The sequence below is a fragment of the Schistocerca serialis genome, chromosome 1 (genome assembly GCF_023864345.2).
Source record: "Schistocerca serialis cubense isolate TAMUIC-IGC-003099 chromosome 1, iqSchSeri2.2, whole genome shotgun sequence".
NCBI classification, from domain to species: domain Eukaryota; kingdom Metazoa; phylum Arthropoda; class Insecta; order Orthoptera; family Acrididae; genus Schistocerca; species Schistocerca serialis.
In genome coordinates, this window is record NC_064638.1 from 861769380 (window position 1) to 861796958 (window position 27579).

The 27579-nt window shown below is 43.1% G+C and overlaps 1 protein-coding gene across 1 annotated transcript in view; it reads left to right on the forward strand.

Moving 5' to 3' along the window:
- The first annotated feature begins 9482 nt into the window (after positions 1 to 9482).
- Positions 9483 to 27579, forward strand: part of LOC126440775 (pyruvate kinase-like) — an 84968-nt gene continuing 66871 nt past the window's right edge. Inside the window, exons 1-2 of the mRNA XM_050090676.1 lie at positions 9483 to 9812; positions 24915 to 25094. Of these exons, the coding sequence (XP_049946633.1) occupies positions 9483 to 9812; positions 24915 to 25094 (510 nt within the window). The remainder of the gene's footprint in view (positions 9813 to 24914; positions 25095 to 27579) is intronic.

The following is a 27579-nucleotide window of genomic DNA, read 5'->3' on the forward strand; positions in this document are numbered from 1 at the left end:
TGTTTTAATGGTTGTCATGCCTGGAGCGTCGATCACCCTTGCCATTGAAATAGCGTGGCTGATCGTAATTACTGTATCTTGTTCGCCTTGGTTATGATGTGAAAAATTTTTGTTTACGAAAGAATAGTCTGATTGCTGAACTTCCAAAAGCTGTAGCAGATCTCTAAATGCCGAAATATTTTCTTTCTGCTGACCTGTTAAAAGTGATACTCTTAACGATCGTGGTAATTTAGAAATACACAATTGGATAAGTGCAGATTCACTGTATGGCTCACTTAACTACAGGTTTTGTTGGACCATGTGTTCAAAAAATTGCGTGACAGTGGGAAAATTTGAGTTCTCATAATTCGGTAAACTAATTAGTTGATCCTTGATTCCGCGCTGTGTCGTCTTCGACCAATACGCTGACAGAAAAGCATTCTGAAATTCTTCTACGCAGTAGCATTGTCTCGCGATTGGTCTCATACGAGTTGCCGGTTCGCCTTCCAAAAAACTGCAAATAAATTCAAGTTTGTATGTTACGGGCCAAGTTGGTGGAAAAGCAAAGCTTAATTGTTGTATCCAATCCAAAGGATGAATCTGTGTTCTGTCATTTTTAAATACCTTAAATTTTCTCACGGATAGAAAGTGCTTGTAATCAAAATTATCGTCTCTGTATGTATGAACAGGTTCAGGGTTGGATGATAATCTGTTTGTCTGTGACTGTTCGGAATCTAAGTCACGTACTCTCTGTAAATTACCTAAATTATACTGGCTGTGTGAGTCTGACAAAAGTTCGGAAAGTGGCGTATGCTGTGATGTTTTAAAGGCTGAAATATTTTTCATCTCCGTCAATTCGTGCTGTAAAGATGATAATTTTCTACGTAATGTATTATTAGACGAACCTATCTCATTGATCGTCTGCTGTAAATTTTGGAATTCGGGTGTTTGATTAAACGGAACTGGTGACGTATCGTCTGATTTGGTGTCATTATTACTTTCGATAACATCAATACGACTGACCAATTCATCATATTTTTCAGTCAGTACTTTTACCTGATCATCGTTTTTAGTATCACAAGCATTAATTTGTTTTTGTATTTTACGTGTGATTTTATTCACTTTCTTAACGTCTGCTTTAATGGCATCGGGATCCTGTATTAGTTCCAACTTTTCAAGTCTGTTGGTCATTGTCTGAAAGTCTAGTGTGTGTGTGTCTGTTTTTGTTTTAAGATCGGCGATTTCATCATGCAATTCAGTGTTCAACTGTTTGATAGTATTACTTTCGTCTGATACTGTAGCAATGTTGTTGTCTACGTATGTTTTTGCTTTCGTAAACAATTTACGCTTATCTTCCTGTCTCTGTACAGTAATTGTTTCCATGACTTGTTGCTTTACTTTATTCTGTTCCTGTATAAATTTACTATAACGCGTTTCACTGTTGTGTAGGTGGTGATTAAAACGTTCGTTAATTTGGCTGTTCTGTTGGTCAAATTTCGCGTCTACTTTTGCATCCAGTGTGCGTGAAAGTTCTGCTGACATTAATTTAAACTCATCGCCTAACTGTGTTGCGTTTTCAGAGCATTGTTTAGCGACTGCACTAATTTCATCTCTAAGTAATTTAGTTGTGGCTGCATGTGTATTACTTAATTCTTGAGCTACGGATCTAATTTCTTCACTACTGCTCCTAGCAAAAGCCTTAATTTCCTCACGTAATTGTTCTTTAGTATCATGACATTGCGCGGCAACGGCTGTAATCTGTTCACTAAGTTGTTTGAAATTGTTCTCTTGTTTATCATTCGACTGTTTGGAATAGCTGTCTAGTTTTTCATTAAGTTGTTGTTTGAGATTTTCATTATTTTCATTAATTTGTAGCAATAATGCCATAACTTGATCCAAGCCAAAATTAGCGACTCTTTTCTCTGAGCTGTGTGGTGGTGTGTCTGCATTTGTCACGTTTTGTGTAACCATTTGGTCATTCTCTGATTCACAAAAAGGTTTGCCAATCGGATGTGCACCGTTGGTCGCTACATCGGAATCAAATAAATCTGACATATTTTGACTACACTGTTCACTTTCGCTAGAAACATTTATCTGTTCGTTACGTAAATTTTGCAAATCGGGTGTCTCAAGCTGGGCAGCGTTCATTGTAATGGAAAGTGACACGTCATCAATTGTCGTTAAATTAACAGTGGACACAATTGAATTCGTTTGCTGATTATTAGGATTAAAATCATTACTAGTGATCGGCACGCACTTATTGTCTGTAAATGGAGGACTATCATTAAGACACTGAGTGTCGCAAGTATTATCGGTCAAATTATTCGAGTCGGCTATTTCACTCATTGCACATCGCGATGTACTGTTAACAATTTTTCGCGGCATTTTTCACAAATCAAAATTAAGCACAAAAATGAAATAAAGACAAAGCAAAAATGGAACAAACACAATTACAACAAAGAGCAATAAATTGCCGATGATCTGTGAAAGAAAGAGTGACAAATCAGTAAATGCGTTGCGCCAGATGCAAACTACATTTAAGTAAATAAGAACAGATATATGACTACTTCTCAGAAATTCACAAAGAAAATACGATCCTGGCCGATTGTCGCCAAGTGTAACCTCCCCACAAAATAAAATAAATAATATGAATAATAATCAAAGTATCCACGGGTGTGCTGCCGGTCTATAGTGTCCACCGGGGACAATATTTCGGCGAACATACATGTCGCCATCATCAGGTGAACTGACGGACTGAGCTCCTGTGAACGTGCCGGCACGGAGATCCGTACGCTATGGCTGTTCAGAGGGAACCGACGTCATCTCAGACGCCGTCGCAATCTGTTCCACCGCGCGACCGTGGCGCGGTCGGCGGAGGGAGCGCGCCGCGGGCGGAGGGTATTTAAATCGGTCGCCGCCGCGACCGAACCCAGTTCCCTCTGAGCATCATAGCGTACGGATGTCCGTGCCGGCACGTTCACAGGAGCTCAATCCGTCAGTTCACCTGATGATGGCGACATGTATGTTCGCCGAAATATTGTGCCCTTTGGACACTATAGACCGGCAGCACACCCGTGGATATTTTGATTATCAAATACGCCGGGAGAAACTCAAGAATCACAATATGAATAATATTCACGTTTAGTGTAACCTCCCCACAAAAATTTCATTCCAAGTGTAACCTCCCCACAAAAATTCATTCCCAAGTGTAACCTCCCCACAAAAATTATTTCCCATTTAACCTCCCTACAAAATAAAATAAATAATATGAATAATATTCACGTTTAGTGTAACCTCCCCACAAAATATAATAAATAATATGAATATGATTCTAATTTAGTGTAACCTCAAAACAGAAAATTCATTGACATTTAACCTCCCCACAAAATAATTTACCGTAACCTCCCAACAAAATTCGTTGCCATTTAACCTCCGCACAAAATTCATTCCCTTTTAGTGTAACCTCAAAACAGAAAATTCATTGACATTTAACCTCCCCACAAAATTCATTCACATTTATTCTAAGCTCAAAAACAGAAAAATTCCTAAACCTCTCAACAGTAAAAAATTATAATTATGTCGTTCACATTCAGTGTAACGTCCCAACAAAAAAAGTAAATTCAGTAACCTGGTAACAATACAATGTAACTAGCCTCTCAATTAAATTGTCGCTCACTTATAACTTTTCAATAATTGACTGTGAATTTAACCTGGTAAATTTTGGACGTCAGCAGTGCTGCGTCATGGCCCTGAAAGATCATCCTGAATAAAAAAGAGAAAAATTCTTACCTCAATGAAGTCGCCGGATAACGCATATATATCTGCTCTTAAAATAATGTTTTCTGGCACAGCCCTGTGCAATGCTGGCTGATAGATTTGTCATTTATGAAAGGAAGCAACTGATTTTTCTTTTGCAACAATCGGGATGATCATGGATGGGAGAAATTAGTAAATTCTTTAACTTGAAATGAATGGTTGTTAAAAGTTACTTTTTATGAGAAAGATTATTATTACGAGATTTTTAAAACATTTACATGGGAGTTGAGATAACATTACTACATATGCGCGAGGCTGCTTTTTATCTTATACAATAATACTCAGGCTCCGGCATCGCTGCATCGCGACCGGCCACCCAACACGATACACCAGACCAGACCAGAGCAGACTACAGACTAGCCACAACTAACTGCTACAGCTACACAGTTCCTACTGCAGTCATCACTGCTCTCTGGTCAGAGATTCTCTTATACCTTGCATATTGCAGGCAGCGCATGAGCAATACATCGAAATTACATCTGCTCGGACATCTTACAAACTGAAGTTCAGAGGACTTTTGGAAACGATTAGAAGTTATTTGAATTATTGAAAGACTTGTTATGCGTTGTCCATGCATGTTCGATTTAGCTGTATATCGTTTTTAGTACATAATTAGCGTTTGCGATCTTAAATACGAGTTGAAATAATGAAGCGTATTGTGATGAAGTCAGTAGGCCTACATGTTTGAAGTAAATACGTTAGTAATTGTACAGTATTGTTTTTGACATCTGTAATTCGTTCTGCAGACGTTCGTAAACGATGCCAGGTTCCGAATCAGAACACTAGGCATTATTTTGGTTTCAGTATTATTGCCTGACTGTTGACGCAGGCAAGTTGTAAGCACGTTTTCCGCATGTGTCGTGGTTGCTTAAACATTATTCGTAGTAAATAATTGTAGGTACTCTTGAAGACAGTTTTTAATAAGCCTACTTACTGTGGGGTAGAAGGGATACCGTAGTTTTCTTGTTATATTTGGTCGTTATTACAGTAGCCTACATTTAACATTACCTGATTTTTGTAATTTTTTTTTGAAGATGTGACAAGAAGTACTAATACGTCTCACACTTCTTGCATGTCACAAGTAAAAAACTGCTTACGACTTTCATTCATCTGACGTAATACAGGTACGTTAAATCTTTAGCGTTAGGCATTTCCGATACAAAACAAATGCTATACACTATGTTTTTTTATTTACGTTACTTTCATTGCAATGTGTCTAGTAAACGAACTTTAAAGGAGATAAATGCAAGTAACGAATAATTTTTACAGCCACTGTATCAAATTTTCCTGTGCTGTACGTAGTAGGCTACTATGAGTATTTTATAGCTGTAAAGAAAGGCATTAAACGAATGTTTTCGCCATATTGTCTTGTGCTTTTGATTCGGTGAGTGTGTACTCCACTACTGGCCATTAAAAAGTCCCGCCCGCAGTTTGGCAGAAAAATTGCCGCCGTATCGTCCAGTTGGCCACTATCTCCCTATACAGGTTCTATAACACTATCCTGCGGGCAGCGCCCTCGCTGGCGGAACTGCGAAGCTGATCTGTCCCTAGGATTGCCACTTTCCACGACCATCCGCGTAATCTCTCTTCTTCGTTTAGAACAAATCGTGGAAATAATGGTATTCCACGCGTTATCTAACTGGCAGCCGCAATCATACTTCATCACGATTTCCGCCATACGTATTTCTACGGATACATTAATAATGGAGTCCCAAAAAGACGCTGTTGTGGCCAGAATTATTATCGTATCATATTTTATTGAATGGCCGCTGATGATACAATGTTTAGTTACAGCAGACTTGTTTGTTTACAAAAGGCGAGTGTGGACTGTTCCTTCACGGTGGGCGTGTTTCTTCGATAGAAATATGTCACATTGGCGAAATATTTTGTAAATTGCAGCCATCTGCAACAACAAATCGTCCTTCACTGATCCCAGAAGGTCTGCAGTTTCAGTTAGTGGGGGGGGGACCACTTTAACTTGAAATTTCTGGACGACTCTCGTCATCATGAACGAAATTTTTTCAGCAATGTGAAGAAAAGATAGAGACTTTTACCGATGTGTTCTCCTCTTTATCCACTTCCTGGATTTTGGTTTTAACTGATAGTACCTTGTTAACTTGCTGGGTAGCAGTCCAGTACCCCTGAACACTATTTTTAGCTGGACGAGCATTTCAGACAAGTTATCTGAATCTGTGACTACCCACTTGTCGGCATGACGTTGCGACTGCTCTGGCTTGGACGCGTGCACTGATTCGGTTGAGAAGAGTGTCGTAGAGACCTGGTGTCCTCTTATAAGGCAATTTAGCCTCCAACTGTTGTAAATCCTTGATAGTCTGGATACTGGCAATGGGACGGAGCTGGCCACCGATATGGTCACACACATGTTCTATTGGAGACAGGTATGGGGACTTTACTGGCCATGGGAGTACCTCAACATCAAGCAGACAGTTCGTAGTGACACTTACCGTGTGGACGAGTATTTACCCGTTGAAAAATGACACCACGATACTGTCACATCAGAGGAAACACATGAGGATGCAGAATGTCCATGATGTACCATTGTACCGCCACAGTTCCCTCACACTACCACACTACTATGGCTCTCCAACGCATGACTCCAAGAGGAACATTGTTACGACTCTCAAATACGTATGAAAAATGGGACCTCTCCTCAGGTCGACGCCATACTCAACGACTATGGTAGTCCAAGGTAGTGCAAGAGCTGCGGTTCATTGCTGAATACAATGCGACGCCATTCATCATCAGTCCATGCTTCTCGATCATAGCAGCACTCCAGGCGCAGCTGTCCGTGTCGTGGTGTTACCGGCAGCCTATGCATGGGACAGTAATTGCCTAGTCTAGCTGCTGCTATTCTCCAACCAACTGTGCGGGATGACACAGAATGTTGCAGGGGGTTTAGTACTTGTTCTCGGATAGTAGACGCAGATGAGAACGGATTGCGATGTGCTTGGTGCACATTGTAGTGATCCACCCTCGTGGCGCCCAGACGTAGTAACAAAGAACCTTGAAGACGAGTATGAGCACGGATCCCAATATCGGACCAATGTCACGTCTGAATGCCGCCCCGCCCCCCCACCCCCCCCCCCCCACCCCCACATCTGGGTACCGGATGATTTGAGCAGCTGGCCAAACGGAGATCAACACTATGGCGCCTTTGAACTCTTATCAGGTGGTGATAACGCCACGTCACACGAGAACGAGGCGTCTGTGTCCTTCACAGCGATCACCCAACATCTGACGCTGTTCACGTCCCTTTTATATCCCACCAGCCATGGTAACAACAATAAACACCAACAGCACAACTGCACCCTGGTGGCCGTTCCATCTGTCACGGAGGACTGCAGTTCTAATCATTTACATGCCCATCAAAGGCGTGTACGAGTACGAAGTTACATTGACACCCGACCATGCAATATGGTTCAAATGGCTCTGAGCACTATGGGACTTAACATCTGAGGTCATCAGTCCCCTAGAACTTAGAACTACTTAAACATAACTAACCTAAGGACATCAATCACATCCATGCCCGAGGCAGGATTGGAACCTGCGACCGTAGCAGTCACGCGGTTCCGGACTATAGCGCCTAGAACCGTTTGGTCAAAGCGGCCTCCCATGCAAGATGGCTAGGATGATTACGAAGTTGATGTAACAAGAAGAAGACACGCGTAGGCCGTGTCCAGGTGTTGCGTGGTGTTTTGTATTTTCTCAGCCACGCAGGGTGGGGTTGCGGTGCCCAGGAATGGAAGACGGCACCTAGCGACACTGCGGCCGTCAGAAACTCCATAATGTTGGCAAAATGCTACGCTGCACTATTTGGTTAGCATGCAAAGGGAGCGAGTAGGAGTCTGTGTCAACGCCAGAAAACAGTATTTGAAGTTTAAGACTTATAATTTAACTGTCCATCATAAGACAAAAGAACGACGCAGCACGAAGGATTATCCGAATGGGACGGAAATCGGTAGATGTGATGTACATAGAAACAAGTGATTAAAATTGTATGATTTATTCATACTGCATTGGTCCACCTTTGGCCCTTATGGAAGCAGTTGTTCGGGTAGGCATTGGTTGATAGAGTTGCTGGAGTCCTCCTGAGGGATATCGTGCCAAATTCTGACGAATTGGCGCGCTAAACAACAAAAATCCTGAGACGGTTGGAGGGCCCTGCTCATAGTGCTCCTAATGTTCTCAGTTGGGGAAAGATCCGGCGACATCGCTGGCCGAGGTAAGGTTTCTCAAGCAGTAAGATAAGCAGTAGAAACTCTTGCCGTTTGCGAGCGGGCATTATCTTGCTAAAATATAAACCCAGGATGGTTTGCCATGAAGGGCAAATGGCTCTAACCACTATGGGACTTAACATCTGAGGTCATCAGTCCTCTAGACTTAGAACTACGTAATCCTAACTAACCTAAGGACATCACACACATCCATGCCCGAGGCAGGATTCGAACCTACCACCGTAGCAGACGCATGGTTCCGCACTGAAGCGCCTAGAACCGCTCGGCCACACCGGCCGGCCCATGAAGGGCAACAAAACGGGACTTGAAATATCTTCGACTTACCGCTATCCCGTAAGGATGCCGTGGACGACAATCAAGGGGGCCTACTATGCAATGAAAAGGTAACCCAGACCATTACTCCTGGTTGTCGAACCGTATGACGGGTGAAATTCAGGATGGTACCTCACAACTGTCAAGGGCGTCTGCAGACACGTATTGGTCGTGGAATCTTATTGACTGGAGTAGAACTGTCTTCAGTGCTGAGTCCCCCTTCGAATTGAGCTCCGATAGCTAGTGGAAACGTGTCTGGAGAGGCCCCGGACAGCAGTGGAACATCAACTTGAGTGCCGCCTACTGTGGCCGAGCGGTTCTAGGCGCTTCGGTCCGGAAGGTTTAAGTAGTTCTAAGTCTAGAGGGAATGATGACCTCAGATGTTAAGTCCCTTAGTGCTTAGAGCCATTTGAACCAGCCATCAACTTGAGTATCGCCTGCCATACGGCCCGGCAACCATGAGTGATGGTCTGGGATGCTATTTGTTTTCAGAGAAGGATTACTTTGGTTGTCGTCCGCGGCACCCTTACATCAGAGCGGCACGTCGCAATATTCTACGTCCCGTTTTGTTACCCTTGATGGCAAACCATCATGGGCCTACATTTCAGCAAGATAATGACCGCCCGCGAACAGCAGAGGTTCTACCGCTTACCTTCGCCAGCGAGGTCGCCGTATGGCTCTCCATTTGAGAACGTTTGATGCATTGAGTGCACGGTCATCTAACCACCTCGGTAATGTGACGATCTAACGAGCCAGTTGGACAGAATGTGGAACGGTATCCCACAGGAAGACGTCCAAGAACTCTGTCAACGAATGTGTAGCCGAACAACTGCTTGTATAATGACCAGAGATGGACCAATGCGTTATTGATTTGCTCGATTTTTGAATCTTTTCCTCTTGAATAAATCTTCCAGTTTTCCTGAAACTGTAATAATTTTTTTCGCTATACATGTACATCGCAGTTACTGATTTACGCCCCATTTGGATTGTCTTAGAATGTATTTGAAATTGGTTGTTTCCCAAAAAAAATTCCTCTTACTGTAGAGTTGTCAGTGAATGAAGCACGCATTGTTGTAAGGAGGGACTTCCAGCTGCGCCGGCGTGTGCAGGGCGCCGGAGATGGGCGACTCAGGGGAGGGCGGCGGGGAGGTGCAGGCGGAGCCGGCGGCGGGCGCGGAGGCGGCGCCGGAGCAGCCGTGGGCGCTGGCGGCGCAGCTGGTGGCGACGAACGCGGGGCAGGGCCGCGCGGCCTGGGCGCACTCGCGGCTCAAGCACCTCACCGAGCTGAGCGTGCGCTCCGCCGCCGCCGCCGCCAGGCTCACCGCCATCATCTGCACGCTGGGGCCCGCCTCCGCCAAGCCCGAGGTGCTCGACGAGCTGCTCGCCGCCGGCATGAACGTCGCCCGCCTCAACTTCTCGCACGGCTCCTTCGAGTACCACGCCGAGACTGTCAGTACCCCACATACGTCTCCATATTTTCCTGCCTTCTGATCTTTTTTAATGTTTAAAACGTTCCCCGACTTCGTCTTCATCAAATGTCCGGAGCCGACATGTGAGCGTTTCTAGTGGTGTGCGGCGCGTGAGCCAAATCGTATGACGTATTACGCCACCGATCACCACGGAGACTTTTATCGGGAGTCCCAGACTAGCGTCAGGTTTTGTTACATTGTTAATACAGTATTGGCCATTAAAATTGCTACACCACGAAGATGTGCTACAGACGCGAAATTTAACCGACAGGAAGAAGATGCTGTCATATGCAAATGATTAGCTTTTCACAGCATTCACACAAGGTTGGCGACATATACAACGTGCTGACATGAGGGGAGCTTCCAACCGATTTCTCATACACAAACAGCAGTTGACCGGCGTTGCCCGATGAAACGTTGTTGTCATGCCTCGTGTAAGGAGGACAAATGCGTACCATCACGCTTCCGACTTTGATAAAAGTCAGATTGTAGCCTATCGCGCTTGCGGTTTATCGTATCGCGACATTACTGCTCGCGTTGGTCGACATCCAATGACTGTTAGCAGAATATGGAATCGGTGGGTTCAGGACGGTAATACGGAACGCCATGATGGATCCCAACGGCCTCGTATCACTAGCAGTCGAGATGACAGACATCTTACCCGCATGGCTGTAACGGATCGTGCAGCCACGTCTCGATTCCCGAGTCAACAGATGGGGACGTTCGTAAGACAACAACCATCTGCACGAACAGTTCGACGACGTTTGCAGCAGCAAGGGCTATCAGCTCGGAGACCGTGGCTGGGGTTACCCTTGACGCTGCATCACAGACAGGAGCGCCTGCGATGGTGTACTCAACGACGAACCTGGGTGCACGAATGAAAAAACGTCATTTTTTCGGATGAATCCAGGTTCTGATTACAGCATCATGATAATCACATCCGTGTTTGGCGACATCACGGTTAACGCACATTGGAAGGGCGTATTCGTCATCGCCATACTGGCTTATCACCCGGCGTGATGGTATGTCATGCCATTGGTTACACGTATCGGTCATCTCTTGTTCGCATTGACGGCACTTAGAACAGTGGACGTTACATTTCAGATGTGTTACGACCCGTGGCTCTACCCTTCATTCGATCCTTGCGAAACCCTACATTTCAGCAGGATAATGTTGCAGATCCTGTACGGGCCTTTCTGGATCCAGAAAATGTTCGACTGCTGCCCTGGCCAGCACATTCTCCAGATCTCTCACCAATTGAAAACGTCTGGTCAATGGTGGCCAAGCAACTGGCTCGTCACAATACTCCAGTCACTACTCTCGATGAGCAGTGGTATCGTGTTGAAGCTGCATGGGCAGCTGTACCTGTACACGCCATCCAGGCTCTGTTTCACTCAATGGACAGGCCTATCAAGGCCGTTATTACAGCCAGAGATGGTTGTTCTGGGTACTGATTTCTCAGGATCTATGCACCCAAATTGCATGAAAATGTAATCACATGTTAGTTCTAGCATAATATATTTGTCCAATGAATACCCTTTTATCATCTGCATTTCTTCTTGGTGTATCAATTTTAATGGCCAGTAGTGTACATACTTGATGAGGGTTGACATCCTCACTTTGATCGTTGAGACTACACTGAAACAAATAATAAATGCTCCATACCAGTCACACCGCTCTCGAAAAGACTCCTACGTCCTATTACTAGACTGGCAAACGTACACCACTAACAGTCAACAAAATACCTCCAACTCATGCCATTCAAATTCCACAGAAGTGTCCAAAACGGGAAAGTACTGGAAAACTACAATGGCCAAGAGCCACTCTTAGCACAACATTTCAAATTTTCATGGAAACAAATAGCTGGTGGTAATAATTAAAGTGCAGCTATTCACAGAGGTCCAATGTGGGCTGTAATTACTGGATGACGGCGAAACTTGGTAGATATACTAACGCGTTAATGCGGAACCCATTTATGCTGCAAAAAATAGTTCCATTTTTGTCCACCAAGTGCAAATCTGTCGCTGTGAATCCAGGAAAGATGTAAAGAAATACTTCCATGTCTAACGGATTAGGAGCGGGACGTGGGCAGAAGAGGTCAGACAAGTGAAAAAGGCATAATATTGATTTTATTATTTACTGCTGCTTACACAATTTGTTCAGTACTAGCACCGGAGAAATCGACGAGACACTGTACAGGGCCAGATTTGCACCTGGTGGCGAAAATTGTAACTAAGTTTTTCCCACCATAAATCGGTTCTCCATTAATGCATTAGCGTATCTACCAAATTCGCTGCCATACGGTAATAACAGCTCCCACTGGACCTCAATGAATAGCTGCTCTTTAATTATAACCACCTGGCACCTAGCTAAGCCCACTGTTCTGTCAACACAGTCTCAGTATACCTAAGAGCTCTTTATTCTAATATGAGAGCTATTTTTTTCAAGTTTCTATCAGTCTTCAAGTGGAAACCACGATGAAAACGAAAAGCAACATTCAGCTGCACCTTCCACCCTCCAGCCGCTCTGACTTAGGCATTTGGCGTAGTGTGGTTCCAACTTTCCAATACCTTCGACATAGAAACCTGTGGTGTCCATCTGTTCTCTAGTTGGTTTGCAGCTCGATGTCTGGGCGAAAATGCTATCCCCATAGCCAGCGGTTCATGTGAGCGAAGGGATGGGTGGATTATCAGACACTTCCCATGGAAAAAGCTGCTAGTCAATGATTCCGAACCTGGAGATAATTACCCCTGAGAGGTAAAATTAAATTTTCAGGGAGGTGAAAACCAAACGATTCAATTCTGTTTCAGTCACGAAACTAAATTATTTTCAGATGTTCATAACTATTAGCGCAGTTTTTTAGACTCTAATACCGATTATGTAAGTTATCAATAATTACTTTATCTTAATTAGCAGCTTTAATGCCGTGGAGATTACAGATTCCTCACATAGTCCATCCATCACATACATATGTTGTGCTTCGCCCCGTACATCGCTGTTGACAAAAGTGAGACATAAAGGTGACAAATATCTCAAGAAAATGTCTTCTCCAGGTTGTAGACAGTAACAGCAGTATTCCAGAAATTGCTTCATTACTCTCTTCGAAACAGATAAATGAACTAATTGACAGCACGACACAGCAGTGCTACATAAGGGCTGTACACAGTGTTATTATTATTAGAGTGGTTAGACACAAAGCATTAATTGCCTGAAGTCGTCCAATTTCTGTCAGTCCAGAAGTGAGGTGTGCAGGGACAATGATTTACAAACAGTAAGTATAGTGCTCACATCTGAATCTGTTTGATTTTAAATGGGGTTGCAGCGTACAGATCAAGCAAGTGCCACATTGGAGAGGAGTAATGCAGGAGACGAATGTTTTGTAACAAATGTCTATCCTCATTGTGGATAGTTAGATTTCTTATCTAAGAAGGAATTGTGGGTAGCAACTGCTATGCACCACGAATTCCTTCGTCATTCATTCTAACACACACACAAACTAAATATCATTTTTCTTTCATCATTTTAAAAATAAAGATGTTCCAAGAAAAGTCCTTCATTCTACAGTTTAGTTAGGTGTTAAAGTTGGTGATAATGTGGTGGAGGGGGAGGGCAGGGGTACTAGATAATGTCTAATTACACCCAGGGGCAATGGTCTAAGAAAGCTGGGGAACCACTGTGCTAGAGCGTCTTCGTTGCAGCTGCAGTGTGCGGCTGTGCATTGTCACGAAGAAGGACATTGTCTGGTGACAGCGTTCCTTTTAGATTATTCTGAATTGTCCTCCGTAGAAGATTTTCTCGCTTTACAAGATCATTGGTTAACACTCACTTCCTTCCCTGACCGCCTGTATCCTGAAAGTATGTGCGTCCTGCTTCAAAGTTCCTGCACCACTCCCGCACTTTGTTGTCACGCATAATTGTTACGTTATGTGGGCTGTATGAAGTCAGATGGAGCCCCTCAGCTAGGACTGTTGATATTTTTAAAAATATTGGGAATCCGATTTATTGATATTTAAAAAGTATCTGCATCAGCCTTCAATGTAGCATCAAAATTACTTATATGTCGATATATCGGAAAAATATCCCCATAAAAATATTGGCTGCCAGTTTTAGAGCAATGTATTTCAATATTGATTTTTATTAGGTATTCTGTACATAGACAAGCTAGCAGCTTGCTTATCCCCCTCAGAGCAAGAATTGAAACGAAAATGATGCACGTTCATGCTTGGCAATGACCACTTTTCTAACAATAGTAGCTACAGATAAGTGGCACAATAAAAGGTGTCCAATGGGCCCGTTGTTCGATTTCCTCGCATATCGGATTGGTCTAGAACACTTCATGTCAACTTTCCTGTTTTTTCATTTTTGCAAACGCCAGCTACCAAGCAGCTGTAGTGTCAAAATTGCATGGTGAAGTTAAACGCTGCAGTTTCTGTTGGTAATGCCGAGCGCCGATTACGTTAGCTTTTCTTCTCACGCGTCCCCGCCCACCGCAAAGACCAGCATTGCCATTTAGATTTGCGTTAAAAATTGTCATTTAAACGCATCTGGTGTGCTATTTCTTTACATCGGATATCTTGTTATTTAATTTATTGTGCCACCTGTACTTGCTTCATACAGTCACAGAGAAAGACTGGACGTGGTGAAAGCTCAAAAAGTAGTAAGGCTCCTTCACACAGTGAAAGTAAAATTATGCTGTATTACAATTTCGAAAGAACAACTTCAGATATTTATCGAAAATTGCGAAAAAATATAATACAAAATAAAAATATGGGTACTCGATATTGCCATTTCGATATCGATATGTCGGAGGAGCAAAAGCACGTCGATACATATCGACATCTTCTACATATCTATATATCGATATCTTGTCCGCAGACCTCTCTAAGCATGAAGAAACCAACTGACAGAACGTATTTCTCGCTTGGCGGAAGACTATTTTTCTAGGCATCTCTGTGTTCTCACTGTGCTCTCAGAACTGAAAAGTGCGACGTAACGCCATCGACGGGCATACTAGAGACACTGTGCAACACATCTTTACAAAGCTCCATTGGATTTTCACTGTGCTTTTAATTTCGCGACCGAGCAGACCTTGAAAACAAAAATATCCCTCATACAGGGCCTCTTCCGACTCATCAGGTAGGGAGACACTAAAATGCAACACTTTCCTGCAGAAACCGGAAAATCTTATTGGTGAAATTACAGCGAAATCCAGACCTTTAGCTGCTTACAGGTGTTGATAAATATCAACGGGGACAGTTGAAAATGTGTGCTCCTATCGGGATCTCCTGCTTACATGACCGGCGCTCTATCCGGCCACCAAGGAAACAGAGGATTTGTCTCTGGCACGCTCCCCGTGAGACCCACATTTTCAACTTACTGTTCACACACTACATTTTTAGTGCCCCTGCCCACTATACTCATTACTCGCGGCAGTCAATCTACCGATTCCCGTAAGAGTTCGGACATGTCCGAAACAATAGATACCATCTTCATATAGATAAGGCTTACCGGCCAATGATCTTCTTCAGTGCAGATGCACTCACATTGCCCGAACTCTTCGGACATGTCCGAAAGAACAGATACCATCTTCGTACATATAAACTCATTAGTATTCCACTCCAGTGCACGGGAGGGTGCTTGCTAATTCTTGATAACTTTTAATTTGGAAGAATAACTGTGTCCGTCTCTGTAGATCACTAACTTTCGACTCCAGAAACACGAGAGCTGCCAGTCGTCTCACTAATTTCTTGAGTTCTAACTTACTCCAGAAACTGTTTAATAATCGGGAGTTTTACCCAGTCAATAGTGTGTTCCAAGATAATTGGCTGTTGACTCAAATGCAGACTTACACAGTTCACCAACACCTTTCTGTAGCGAATATCACTTCTCTGGCAAGTGCTGCCTCTTGAAAGAACTTTTCTGTTATTTCTATGTAATCCCCCAGTGTTATTCTGTACATACAGCGTGTGTATGAGTGGTTACCAATGTTGTGTCTGCAAAGGAAATATCATGCCCACAAATGAATTGAAGGCAGCCCCGCCATTGAGAACCTACACTTAGAGGAATGTATTAGTTACTTAGTCGAGATGATATTCTGTTCTAGTGCTACGGTACCTAACGGTTACTGATTGAGTAGTTACTCTTCCTAAGCAGCATCTCATACGAGCAAACCTCTTGCATTTTTACCCGTGCTTTAGGTACCTGAGCTATGCGCAGCTCTATTTAAAAGAGTGGCTCGATGTAGTCATAGGGTGGAGCCGTGCACGTCTGCTTTCATGCACTGCAGCTAAATCACTGCAAATAATAACCGGTGGCTGTAATCTGTAATCAAAATAGTCTATGCATTGACTAGAACTGCGAGTTAATAAAATACATAGATATACAAAGTAAAGTTAAATGAATATTTTAATAAAAAGGGTTCTGTTCGAGCATCTGTAACTGAATAAAGTTTGTTCCAGGAAGGACATTTAAAATAAACGGGATGTGATTCTACGATAGTCAATCAAAATACAGACGGAAAATGCCGTTGTCAAATGCAGTAAAGTTACGCTGAGGGCTTTGCGAGAATGGTAGAAAAAATCTCCAAACTATACAGTCATCAAAGATACGCGAGAACTAAGTCCATTACAAGCTCAAAATACACGAAATATTCACCACCTCAGAAGAGTTCAGAGTTCAGCATGATGATTTACAATTTAACACGCGCGTTGCAAAGAACAGTAAGTTTTATTCTGTCTATTTCAGTTCTATAAATCAAGGGGAAAACGTTAGTCCTGCTTTGGAGCACATTTAGACCTCTCGAATTATGAAGTCCCTTCAGAAGTTAGACGATTGTAGCGCCGTTATCCGTCATACGACTGAATTGTGCACGTTACTGTAGACAAGTCTTAAAAATAAAGAACTGTTATAAACATTCTGTCACACTCGAATAATTTACAATAATTATAATAAAGGTTTGTCCATAAATAAATATGCCAGTATTTTTGTGCAAGTGCGCTCACGTCAAAGGACTACAGATTATCGCTAAGTATTATTTAAACAATTATTTACGCCTTCTTAACAGAACTGTTTTCTGTTTCTCTTTTCAATTGTGATGGCCGCTAAACAACATGCGATTGACCAGTTTTAAAATAGCACAGTTTCTTAACAGCACTTTCGATCAACATTTAAGTAAAGTGACTGACAAAATACCGAAAGTTTCAGTAAATAAATACACAAGTATGACAAAATATGATATATTGATGTTGTATTAATTTCCTGTGTAAATGTGGAGAATAGGATGTTCTGAAAAACATTTGCATAATGAAAGCGATATAAAAGACGTCTTAAATCAATAATAAAATAGATGCAGATGATATCTATAGAGCAATGCTATCATCCGAGATACCATTTCTTGAGATCGCATGAAGAGCTTAAAAGTTGTTAATTCATAGATTCATTGTGTAAAGTTTATTCACTGTGAAATATTAACTTCTGCAATTGTGAAGTTATTGAGGTATTGTTGTGTCATTGTATGTGCCTCATTTTTCTGAGATTGCAGACTTATTTCGATTTGCGCTAATATCTGACTGTGAGTTACTCACAAGAGCTGTAACTTAGCCATCTTTAAGATTGTCTGATACTCCGTCATGTCTTGGAGCATCTCCTGCACAAAGGACACGCGAGTAACAGCCGTCCAAATTCCAAGCTTCGGGATATTCTCCACGTCCGATCCTTTGCTGCCGCACATGCTCGACTGGAGCCGCCATTAGCCAGCCGCTGTGGCCGAGCGGTTCTAGACGCTTCAGTCCGGAACCGCGCTGCTGCTACAGTCGCAGGTTTGAATTCTGCCTCGGGCATGGATGTGTGCGATGTTCTTAGGTTAGTGAGGTCTAAGTAGTTCTAAGCATAGGGGACTGATGACCTCAGATGTTAAGTCCCATAGTGATTAGAGCCATTTGAACCATCTTTTTCAGCCGCCAATGCGGCCCGCCCTGCCACGTCGTACTATCGACCCTGGGGCCGCACAAATTCGCAAACAAATTCACCTTATCTTGTACTAATTCTAGTGGCCGATAGCTCGCCTAAATTTGCGTAACTTTGTTGCTGTTGTGGCCTTCAGTCCAGAGACTGGTTTGATGCAGCTCTCCACGACGCTCTATCCTGTGCAAGCCTCTTCATCTCCGAGTAACTACTGCAAAATACATCCTTCTGAATCTGCTTAGTGTATTCATCTCTTGGTCTCCCTCTACGATTTTTACCCTCCACGCTTCCCTCCAATACTAAATTGGTGATCCCTTGATGCTAATAATGTGCCCTATTAACCGATCCCTTCTTCTAGTCAAGTTGTGCCAAAAATTCTCTTTTCTCCAAGTCTGTTCAGTGCCTCATCATTAGCTGCGTGATCTACCCATTTAATCTTCGACCATCATCTGTTATTTTGCTCTCCAAACAGTAAAACTCATTTACTACTTTAAGTGGCTCATTTCCTAATCTAATTCCCTCAGCATCGCCTAATTTAACACGACTACATTCCATTATTATCGTTTTGCTTCAGTTGATTTTAATCTTATATCCTCCTTTCAAGACACTGTCCATTCCGTTCAACTGCTCTTCCAGGACCTTTGATGCCTCTGACAGAAATACGATGTCGTTGGCAAACCAAAAAGTTTTTATTTCTTCTGCATGGATTTTAATTCCTACTCGAAATTTTTCTTTTGTTTCTTTTACTGCTTGCTCAATGTACATCGGGGATAGCCTACAACGCTGCCTCACTCCCTTCTCAACTACTGCTCCCCTTTCATGCCGCTCGACACTAGCTTAATCAGGAAATCAATAACGTTGAACATATACCCTCCTGGAATGAATACACCTAGATATTTATTTTCGGAGAAATGAAATAAATGTATTAAATCAACAAACAATGTTAAACGCTAATTTTAATCTAGCTTTGAGAATGGCTCAAAGCCGAGCCTGTGTTTATTAGACTGATACACTAATTTGGTTGATATTCAAAAAAATGTTCAAATGTGTGTTAATTGTTATGGGACCAAACTGCTTCCGTCATCGGTCACTAGACTTACACATTACTTAAACTAACTTATGCTTAAAACAACACACACACCCATGCCCGAGGGAGGACTCGAACCTCTGGCGGGAGGGGCCACGCAGTCCGTGAAATGGCGCGTAAAACCGCGTAGCCTCTCCGCGTAGTTGGTTGATATTGATTAGCCCTCTGAAACCGAATACCTGCACCCTGACTGACAGTGACAGTAAAGAGCTGAGAGAACTAGCAGCCGGAACCAACACATTGTAGTGATTGTTTCCCTGCCTGCCAAGCCGCGGTCCGTATATCATCGATTTCAGTGCTGGTAGACGTGGTACTGCAGTGTCAATCTGCCCAGTGCCGTTGGTCGCTGGGCAGGGGGGTACGGTAAGTAGATAAAATTCTGTGTATATAGAGGACGTAATACACTGTCAACAAACTCCTAGGGCGGAGACCGCTTTAGTATGACACAGAACACAAGTCGCGATTCCTGCTTGCTCATAAGCCAGGAACAGAAACGCAACTCAAGTATTCGATCATAAAAAAAGACACTTCAGTATCTCTCACACTCCTCAGAGAAACAAGAAATCGTCACTCTTATTAACGAGAAGCGACTAACTCGTTTCTTGTGGTGAAATTGACACTTTGGAAATTCTTACGGTGAGAATCTTCATTGACGGTCTTGTCAGAAAAGCCTCTAAGTCGCTCACACACGATGTGTTCTCTTTCGACAGCCGCAGGAGAGTCTCTTACGCTGGCCGCGGTGACCAAGCGGTTCTAGGCGCTTCAGTCCGGAACCGCGCGACTGCTACTGTCGCAGGTTCGAATCCTGCCTCGGGCATGGATGTGCGTGATGTCCTTAGGTTAGTTAGGTTTAAGTAGTTCTAAGTTCTAGGGGACTGATGACCTCAGATGTTAAGTCCCATAGTGCTCAGAGCCATTTGAATCGTTTTTAAGAGTCTCTTACACTCTTTCCAGCGAGGCTCGCTGCGTCCACATGTGGTCTCCCTGCAACGAATCCTTACAACCGTTACAAGAGCAGTGTCTCCCACTACACCGGCCGTGAAGCTGCCAGCCAATAGTCTGCAGTTCATACTCCGTATGGGTCACTGTTCTACAATATTCAAAAGCTCCTCCTACGATTAAAGACTCCACCAATCAAATTCACTTCTCTGCTTTTTGGCGGGAAACATCGCTCGCCGTTAGGCATTCCTCCGTATTAAAGGTGTTATCACTCTCCAACACTGTTGGACTCTGGCTGTTTTTTTTTTTAGCTGCAAGAGTGCGTTTAGCCTCAATTCACTGGTCCCGCCACAGGGGTCGCCCGTAGGGCTATAAGCCACTGCCTCCACACTGTTTTCTATAGAGCAGTAACACATATCTCTCGGTCGAAGATGACACGTCTACATTTCCAAACGGCCTTCGTGCTGCTGATCACATCCTTCTCAGGAACGGGTAACCGTCACCATTCCCTACAGTCAGAGTTCAGCTCAAATTAATCTCAGGCGTGTAACACTACAGAAAAATATTAGTGCGTGATGCTATACAGTATCAACCAAAAGAAGGATCAGTTATCTGATCACCCACTGTCAATCGCGGTCTCATATCGAATAAAATACGCAAACGAACTGGTATAATATTACATGCATGAAGGCAAAATACTACCGCGTTACATTTAACTTCATGCAACTGGGAGAATACCTGACGTATCCGCTAAACGAGTCTAATTGTTGCCAACCACAAGATGGAGCAGGTATCATGAATCTGCCTTAAAGCGAAATTCATGCGGATTTTGGAGGGCTAACTCCTGGATAGAGATGGATGTGTACAACCCTAACCCCTATGCCCCGAAAACGTTGGTTTTTCCTTTGCTCACAAATATCACAGATGAATAACGCGCCAAACTCAAGGCAACGTAATATTGATGATCTGATTAAAATCCAAATCGCGTATTTACACCTCTGAGCGTTCGTCTCTAAAGGGTAGAAAATAATACGTTTAATACAGCTTGTTTCAAAATGAATATACGGGTTTTAAGGCCTTGTAGCATTTATTACATCCAATTTACAGTTTTAAATAATGCGGCAAATGAAAAACCAACTCAAACAGTTTTTCTTGAAGTGTTCATCGTGAGTACATTCGTCAAATATCGAGCTGATAGGCGAGTTCCTTCCCAACCTTGATCAGTGTGTCTGGAATAATTGTTAGAACAATGCTGTTTCTGCAGTTGTGTAGATTAGCTGGTAGAGGAGACACATGCGCACGATCCTTTATGAACCCAGAAGGTAAAACTTGCAGCGCGTCAGACCGTCTGTGAAAGGCCAATCCAATGGTCGGGTACAGCGTCGTATAACCAATCGCGCACTGAGTTATGCCAGTGAGGTGGCGCACCATCTTACGGCCAAAAAAGTTTCTCTTGTTCAGCTTCTTCCAGTTGAGGAGGTAAGAAACACCAGTTACAGTCGCTTCACTGGAAAGGAAAGGTCCATAAACTTTTCGCCGGGATATGGCACACGAAACATTCAGTTCACATTATGTGCGCCCACATTTCAGCTTCGGTGAAATGTCGATTCATCACTGAAAACGACACGATCCAGAAATCTTCATCGTCTTGCAGCAACACTTCTTTTGCAAAGTTGGCACGTAAAGCGTAGTCTGCAGGCTTTAGAACTTGTAACAGCTGCAAACGATAAGGACGTAGTTGTAAGCGTCTCCTTGAAAGTCTCCACACAGAGGTCACTGGAACTGCTAACTCACGACTAGCCTTGTGAACTGATTTCTTGGGGCTACGCGTGGAAGATTCTCACTCCTTTAACACGTTCTTCAGTCACTCTTGGTCGCTCCATACCGTTCCCTTTGCTCAGAGCTGTACAAACGAAACTTTCTGAGTTGCTCTTTCATTTGATGTGCTATTTATAATTGTAAGTTGAATGTAATAAATGCTACGAAACCTTAAAAACCGTATATCCATATGACATGCTGAATGCCATTTTTAATTAGTGAATTAAGTAGTCTATGTTCCTGAGTGAGGCACAGTTAACTGAATTCAAACATGAAAGCAGGTATTGCACCTGCAAAGTATGTTAATTCACATGTATGGGCACTAATTTCTTTTGCCGCATAAATCACATTTTATTGCGATAAAGAGTAATTAAGTGTCAATGCTGTTGTTACGGTTACCATATGTGTCTGGATTTAAATTTTTGTTGCAAACGTCGTTTAAGAATATTTAAGAAAAGTTGTCATTTTATTTAAAACGAATTACTTTTATTTATAGTTCCCCAGATAAATTGCTGAATGCTACAGACTTCATCTGACTCAACATGACCAGTTCCTGGACTACAGTAATACATTACAACATTTAAATAAAGAAATGTGATAAACATTCTGTTACATTCAGCTCATTTAACTAAATATAAGCAATAGTTGGTTCATAAATAAATGAACCAGCATTCTCGTACATGCGTGCTCATGATGAATGATAACAGACTGCCGTTAAATATTATTTAAACAATTATTTGTGTTTTCTTTACAGAAACGTGGTTTGGTTCTCTTTTCAATTGTAGTGTCCACTAACACATACGATTGACCACTGTGATTTGATTATACATTTTCCAAATATTACTGAAACTGTGGGTTTGTGGGAGTTACTGGTTCCAAGGACAATTTTATCAATAACACTTCATCTGTCTGGTTTTAGTTACAGTAACGAAAGTAATACCATGAAGGCTTTGAGTTCTACTACTGCAGCAAATATATATTACTTCTTTATTCAGAGATTGCTGAACTTAGTACCTAATTGCCTGGTATACTTCGGTTTTGTAAAGATTTGATCCACGGCTTCAAAATTACGTAGAATTAATGAAATCACATTTTAAATATATTCATTCATTTTATGTCTACGGCTCCATATATGGTAAGACTTCCCTGAGATTTTATAACCATTACCTATTAACAATGCACATTATTCTCCCCTATTTATTTAGTTACTAACTTGTTGATTTTATTTTTTGCTGGACCTTATTCTAATACCTCGGTATACTGAAGAATGTGTCCACCAATTTTTAAAAACGAAAACATTTTCTCAGTGAATATGTGCTTTGTATTTAAAAGGTGTAGTGGAAACAGTTGAAGAAACTTTGCGGGACGGATACCTCACATGAGAACAAGAAAGAGTACACATAAATATATATGCGAAAATTTTTCGTTTTCGATTTTTTAATTAAAGTTTATGTTAACCAGATTGGAGGAAAAATTCAGTAAGTGAAGCTTATATCCAACATCAGAAAATTAGGTTTGTCGAATTATTGAACAACGTTATTCATACTGGTTAATACGCTGAAGCACAGTGTCCTTATGAGGACGTGTTGCTATGAGGCATGTTTGTATTTGACATCTGTGTATATTTAACGTTAATCTTTCTCCAACGTTTAAAGTATGCAATATTTCTTTTATTTATTTGTTTTTCATATTGCAGCCTGTTACCTAGAAAGGTAACGTAGGCCATACAGTCAAATTTTTATCGATAATAATGAATACAGGATGTCTCTCGTAAGAGTCGTCAGGCGAGTTTTCTCTGGTGTTTAGCAGATATTTACAATTTCTTTTTTTACAACGAGTAATTGGACTCAGCCCAAACAAATAGTACTCATCGTGTCTTTCATGCTACGCCCAACGTCGACAGAAAGCATCATTTGTTTCACGTTGCAAACAAAATGGTTTTTAAAGCGGAATTTTACTTGCCCACTCGACAGAGTCGTCCCAAATTAGTCTAGTGGATTTGCATTAATAGGGAAAGTAAAACACGAAGAATAACCCGTAATCGAGCAGGACAGCACCGCTATGCCCCACGCCACGCAGAAACACTGCTCATTCGCTGCTGCCGTATTGATTACTCTACGAAGTTAATTGTTCGTGTTAATACATGTTGATAAAACAACTAACGAGCTATTTTTTGTGAAATAGAGATGGGGTAAGAAGGGGAAGGGATGGGTGGGATTTCGGGACTTCCAGCCGCACCGGGCACTGTGGTAATGCAACGCGAGAATTGAAAATTCCTGCCGGACCGGGACTCGAAACCGTATTCTCCACCTCTCATGAGTCGTTGCCTTAACCGCTTCGGTCATCTGGACACGGTCTCGTGATCAACTCCTCATCTCACCCCATGCTGCAATGCAGCGTCCCTCGTCCGTTAACCCCCTGCTCACAAATTATTAATTCTCTTACGAGTTCGGACGATAGTAGCGCAATCTTGCCTCGGGCATGGATGTGTGTGATGTCCTTAGGTTAGTTAGGATTAAGTGGTTCTAAGTTCTAGGGGACTGATGACCTTAGAAGTTAAGTCCCATAGTGCTCAGAGCTATTTTGATGGTATCGCATCCGCAATGAAACAAACGTTAAGGAGCATTCGCCCTATTACTGAAATTTATGTGTTTAAGTGATGTCTGTTCTGTCGGACATTCCGACAGTACAAACAACAATCAAATGTATGCATTTCACTAAGGCGTTAGACTAATTTGGGACCGCTCTATCGGATGCGCACGTAAACTTCCACTTTAAAAATCTTTTTCTTTATAACGGGAAACAAAACCTACATTTTCCACCGACGCTGGGCATCGCATGAAGGACTTGATGAGCAGATTTGTTTGGGCTGACTACATCTACACACTGCAAGAAAGAAATTCCAAAACTCTGCCAAAACACAAGAGAAAATGACCTCACGGTCCTTAGGAGAGACACCCAATATATGTATTATTTGTTTCTTTATGGTACTTATAAACATTTAGGAAATAATTGTAATTCTACAAAATTGCTGCTACTATATTATTCTCTAGCACTAAGAAAACTACAATACAAAAGGAGGAAACCGTTAACAAATTACTCAACCGTCAATACCACTGTATTGGTACTGTTTCTGTTGTGTTTATGTTAATTTATTAGCGTAAACTGCTAAAATTTGTTTCCGCTGCTGGGTCCACCCTCATTTTGTCATTTCAGACACAGACATAAGCTGTAAGAGTGCGCAGATCGAGTGCAGCGCTGGCATCCGCTGCACAGGTGCGGCTGGTGCGCGAGGCGGTGGACCGCTACAGCCACGCGATCGGCGCAGACTGGCCGGTGGCCATCGCGCTGGACACGCGCGGCCCGGAGATCCGCACGGGGCTGCTGCAGGGCGGCGCCACGGCGGAGTTGCTGCTCGTCGAGGGGCAGAGCGTCACCCTCACCACCGACCAGCAGGTGCCGCCACCACAGCCCCGGCCACAACACACTTCCTTCTCACCACTTCACCACTTACCATCACAAAATAATCCCCTCGTTCTTCCTTACAGTCCTTCTATAATACACTACTGGCCATTAAAATTGCTACACCACGAAGATGACGTACTACAGACGCGAAATTTAACCAACAGGAAGAAGGTGGTGTGATATGCAAATGATTAGCTTTTCAGAGCATTCACACAAGGTTGACGCCGGTGGCGACACCTACAACGTGCTGACATGAGGAAAGTTTCCAATCGATTTCTCATACACAAACAGAAGTTGCCTGGTGAAACGTTGTTGTGATGCCTCGTGTAAGGAGGAGAAATGCGTACCATCACGTTTCCGACTTCGTTACAGGTCGGATTGTAGCCTATCGCGGTTGCGGTTTATCGTATCGCGACATTGCTGCTCGTGTTGGTCGAGATCCAATGAATGTTACCAGAATATGGAATCGGTGGGTTCAGGAGGGTAATACAGAACACCGTGCTGGATCCCAACGGCCTCGTATCGCTAGCGGTCGAGATAACATGCATCTTATCTGCATGGCTGTAACGGATCGTGCAGCCACGTCTCGATTCCCGAGTCAACAGATGGGAACGTTTGCAAGACAACAACCATCTGCACGAACAGTTCGACGACGTTTGCAGCAGCATGGACTAATAGCTCGGAGACCGTGGCTGCGGTTAACCTTGACGCCGCATCACAGACAGGAGCGCCTGCGATGGTGTACTCAACGACGAACCTGGGTGCACGAATGGCAAAACGTCATTGTTTCGGATGAATCCAGGTTCTGTTTACACCATCATGATGGTCGCATCCGTGTTTGGCGACATCGTGGTGAACGCACATTGGAAGCGTGTATTCGTCATCGCAGTACTGGCGTATCACCCTGCGTGATGGTATGGGGTGCCATTGGTTACACGTCTCGGTTACCTCTTGTTTGCATTGACGACACTTTGAACAGTGGACATTAAATTTCATATGTGTTACGACCCGTGGCTCTACCCTTCATTCGATCCCTGCGAAACCCTACATTTCAGCAGGATAATGCACGACCGCATGTTGCAGGTCCTGTACGGGCCTTTCTGGATACAGAAAATGTTCGACTGCTGCCCTGGCCAGCACATTCTCCAGATCTCTCACCAATTGAAAACGTCTGGTCAATGGTGGCAGAGCAACTGGCTCGTCACAATACGCCAGTCACTACTCTTGATGAACAGTGGTATCGTGTTGAAGCTGCATGGGCAGTTGTACCTGTACACGCCATCCAAGCTCTGTTTGACTCAATGCCCAGGCGTATCAAGGCCGTTATTAAGGCAGAGGTGGTTGTTCTTGGTACTGATTTCTCCGGACTTGTGCACCCAAACTACGTGATAATGTAATCACATGCCAGTTCTAGTATAATATATTTGCCCAATGAATACCCGTTTATTATCTGCCTTTCTTCTTGGTGTAGCAATTTTAGTGGCCAGTAGTGTATATTCTATATAATTAAAGGTTAAAATATTCATATTTGGTTTTGTTTCTCATTTGGGATCTTTTAGACTTTGTTAGGACGAATCTCATAATTTTAAACATCACCCTACAGAAGGCGTCGTACACTTAAATGATTTGTTATAACATTCTTCACTCTCCGATGGATGTCTACCGTTGTTTGCTGTTTGGCAGCTAAGAAATGAGTAGCAACACCCTGGTTCTTCTTGGAGCCATTTGGTAATAACGTGACCATAGTTCTCCTTACCCTTACGCAAGTCGTACGGACATTAATGCTGCGCTGATCACTTGCCTATGTGTCGGTGCTTATATATCCGCGTCGGAGTCGCGCTGTGATGCATATGTGCTGCAGCAACACCCTCAAACGGAAACTTTTTGATCGTACCTCGGATTTTACTACGAAAAACTGACGTTCTGATGTATCTATGAAACGTAACAGTTTATGTTATAAGACGAATCATACTCCGCAAGCCACGTAAAGGTGTGAGGCGGAGGGTAATTCTAGTACCTCTTCCGGTACCACTAACTGATCCCCCATTCCTGTTTCATTCGCTGACGGCGCGTGGGGAAAATGCAAGCTGGCAAGCCTCTGTATTAGCTCTAATCTCTCGAATTTTCTCGTTGTGCCATTTCATTGTTTGGATGAGCTGAATATGCGGTCCTCAGACTGAAATTTTTGGTTGGATCATTAGGTGTACTCGGATGATAAATCCATAGATCAGTGCCCCGCGAAAGGCAAAGGCACGCTTCATACTTGCAATGTATGGGAAATGTCGTTTAGGTATTTTTTGGTGTAACAGCGATTGTTTCCTGCCCGCTTGAGTATCTTGTGGGCAGTGATACGGAGAATGAAGAACCATCGAGACGTTTCCACAGTTTCGCATACCCAAGCGGATGGTGGAGCCCCAGCTACAGTGACGTGTCCGGCCACTGCAGCGTATGTGCGGCGGCCGGAAGTGGCAGGAGG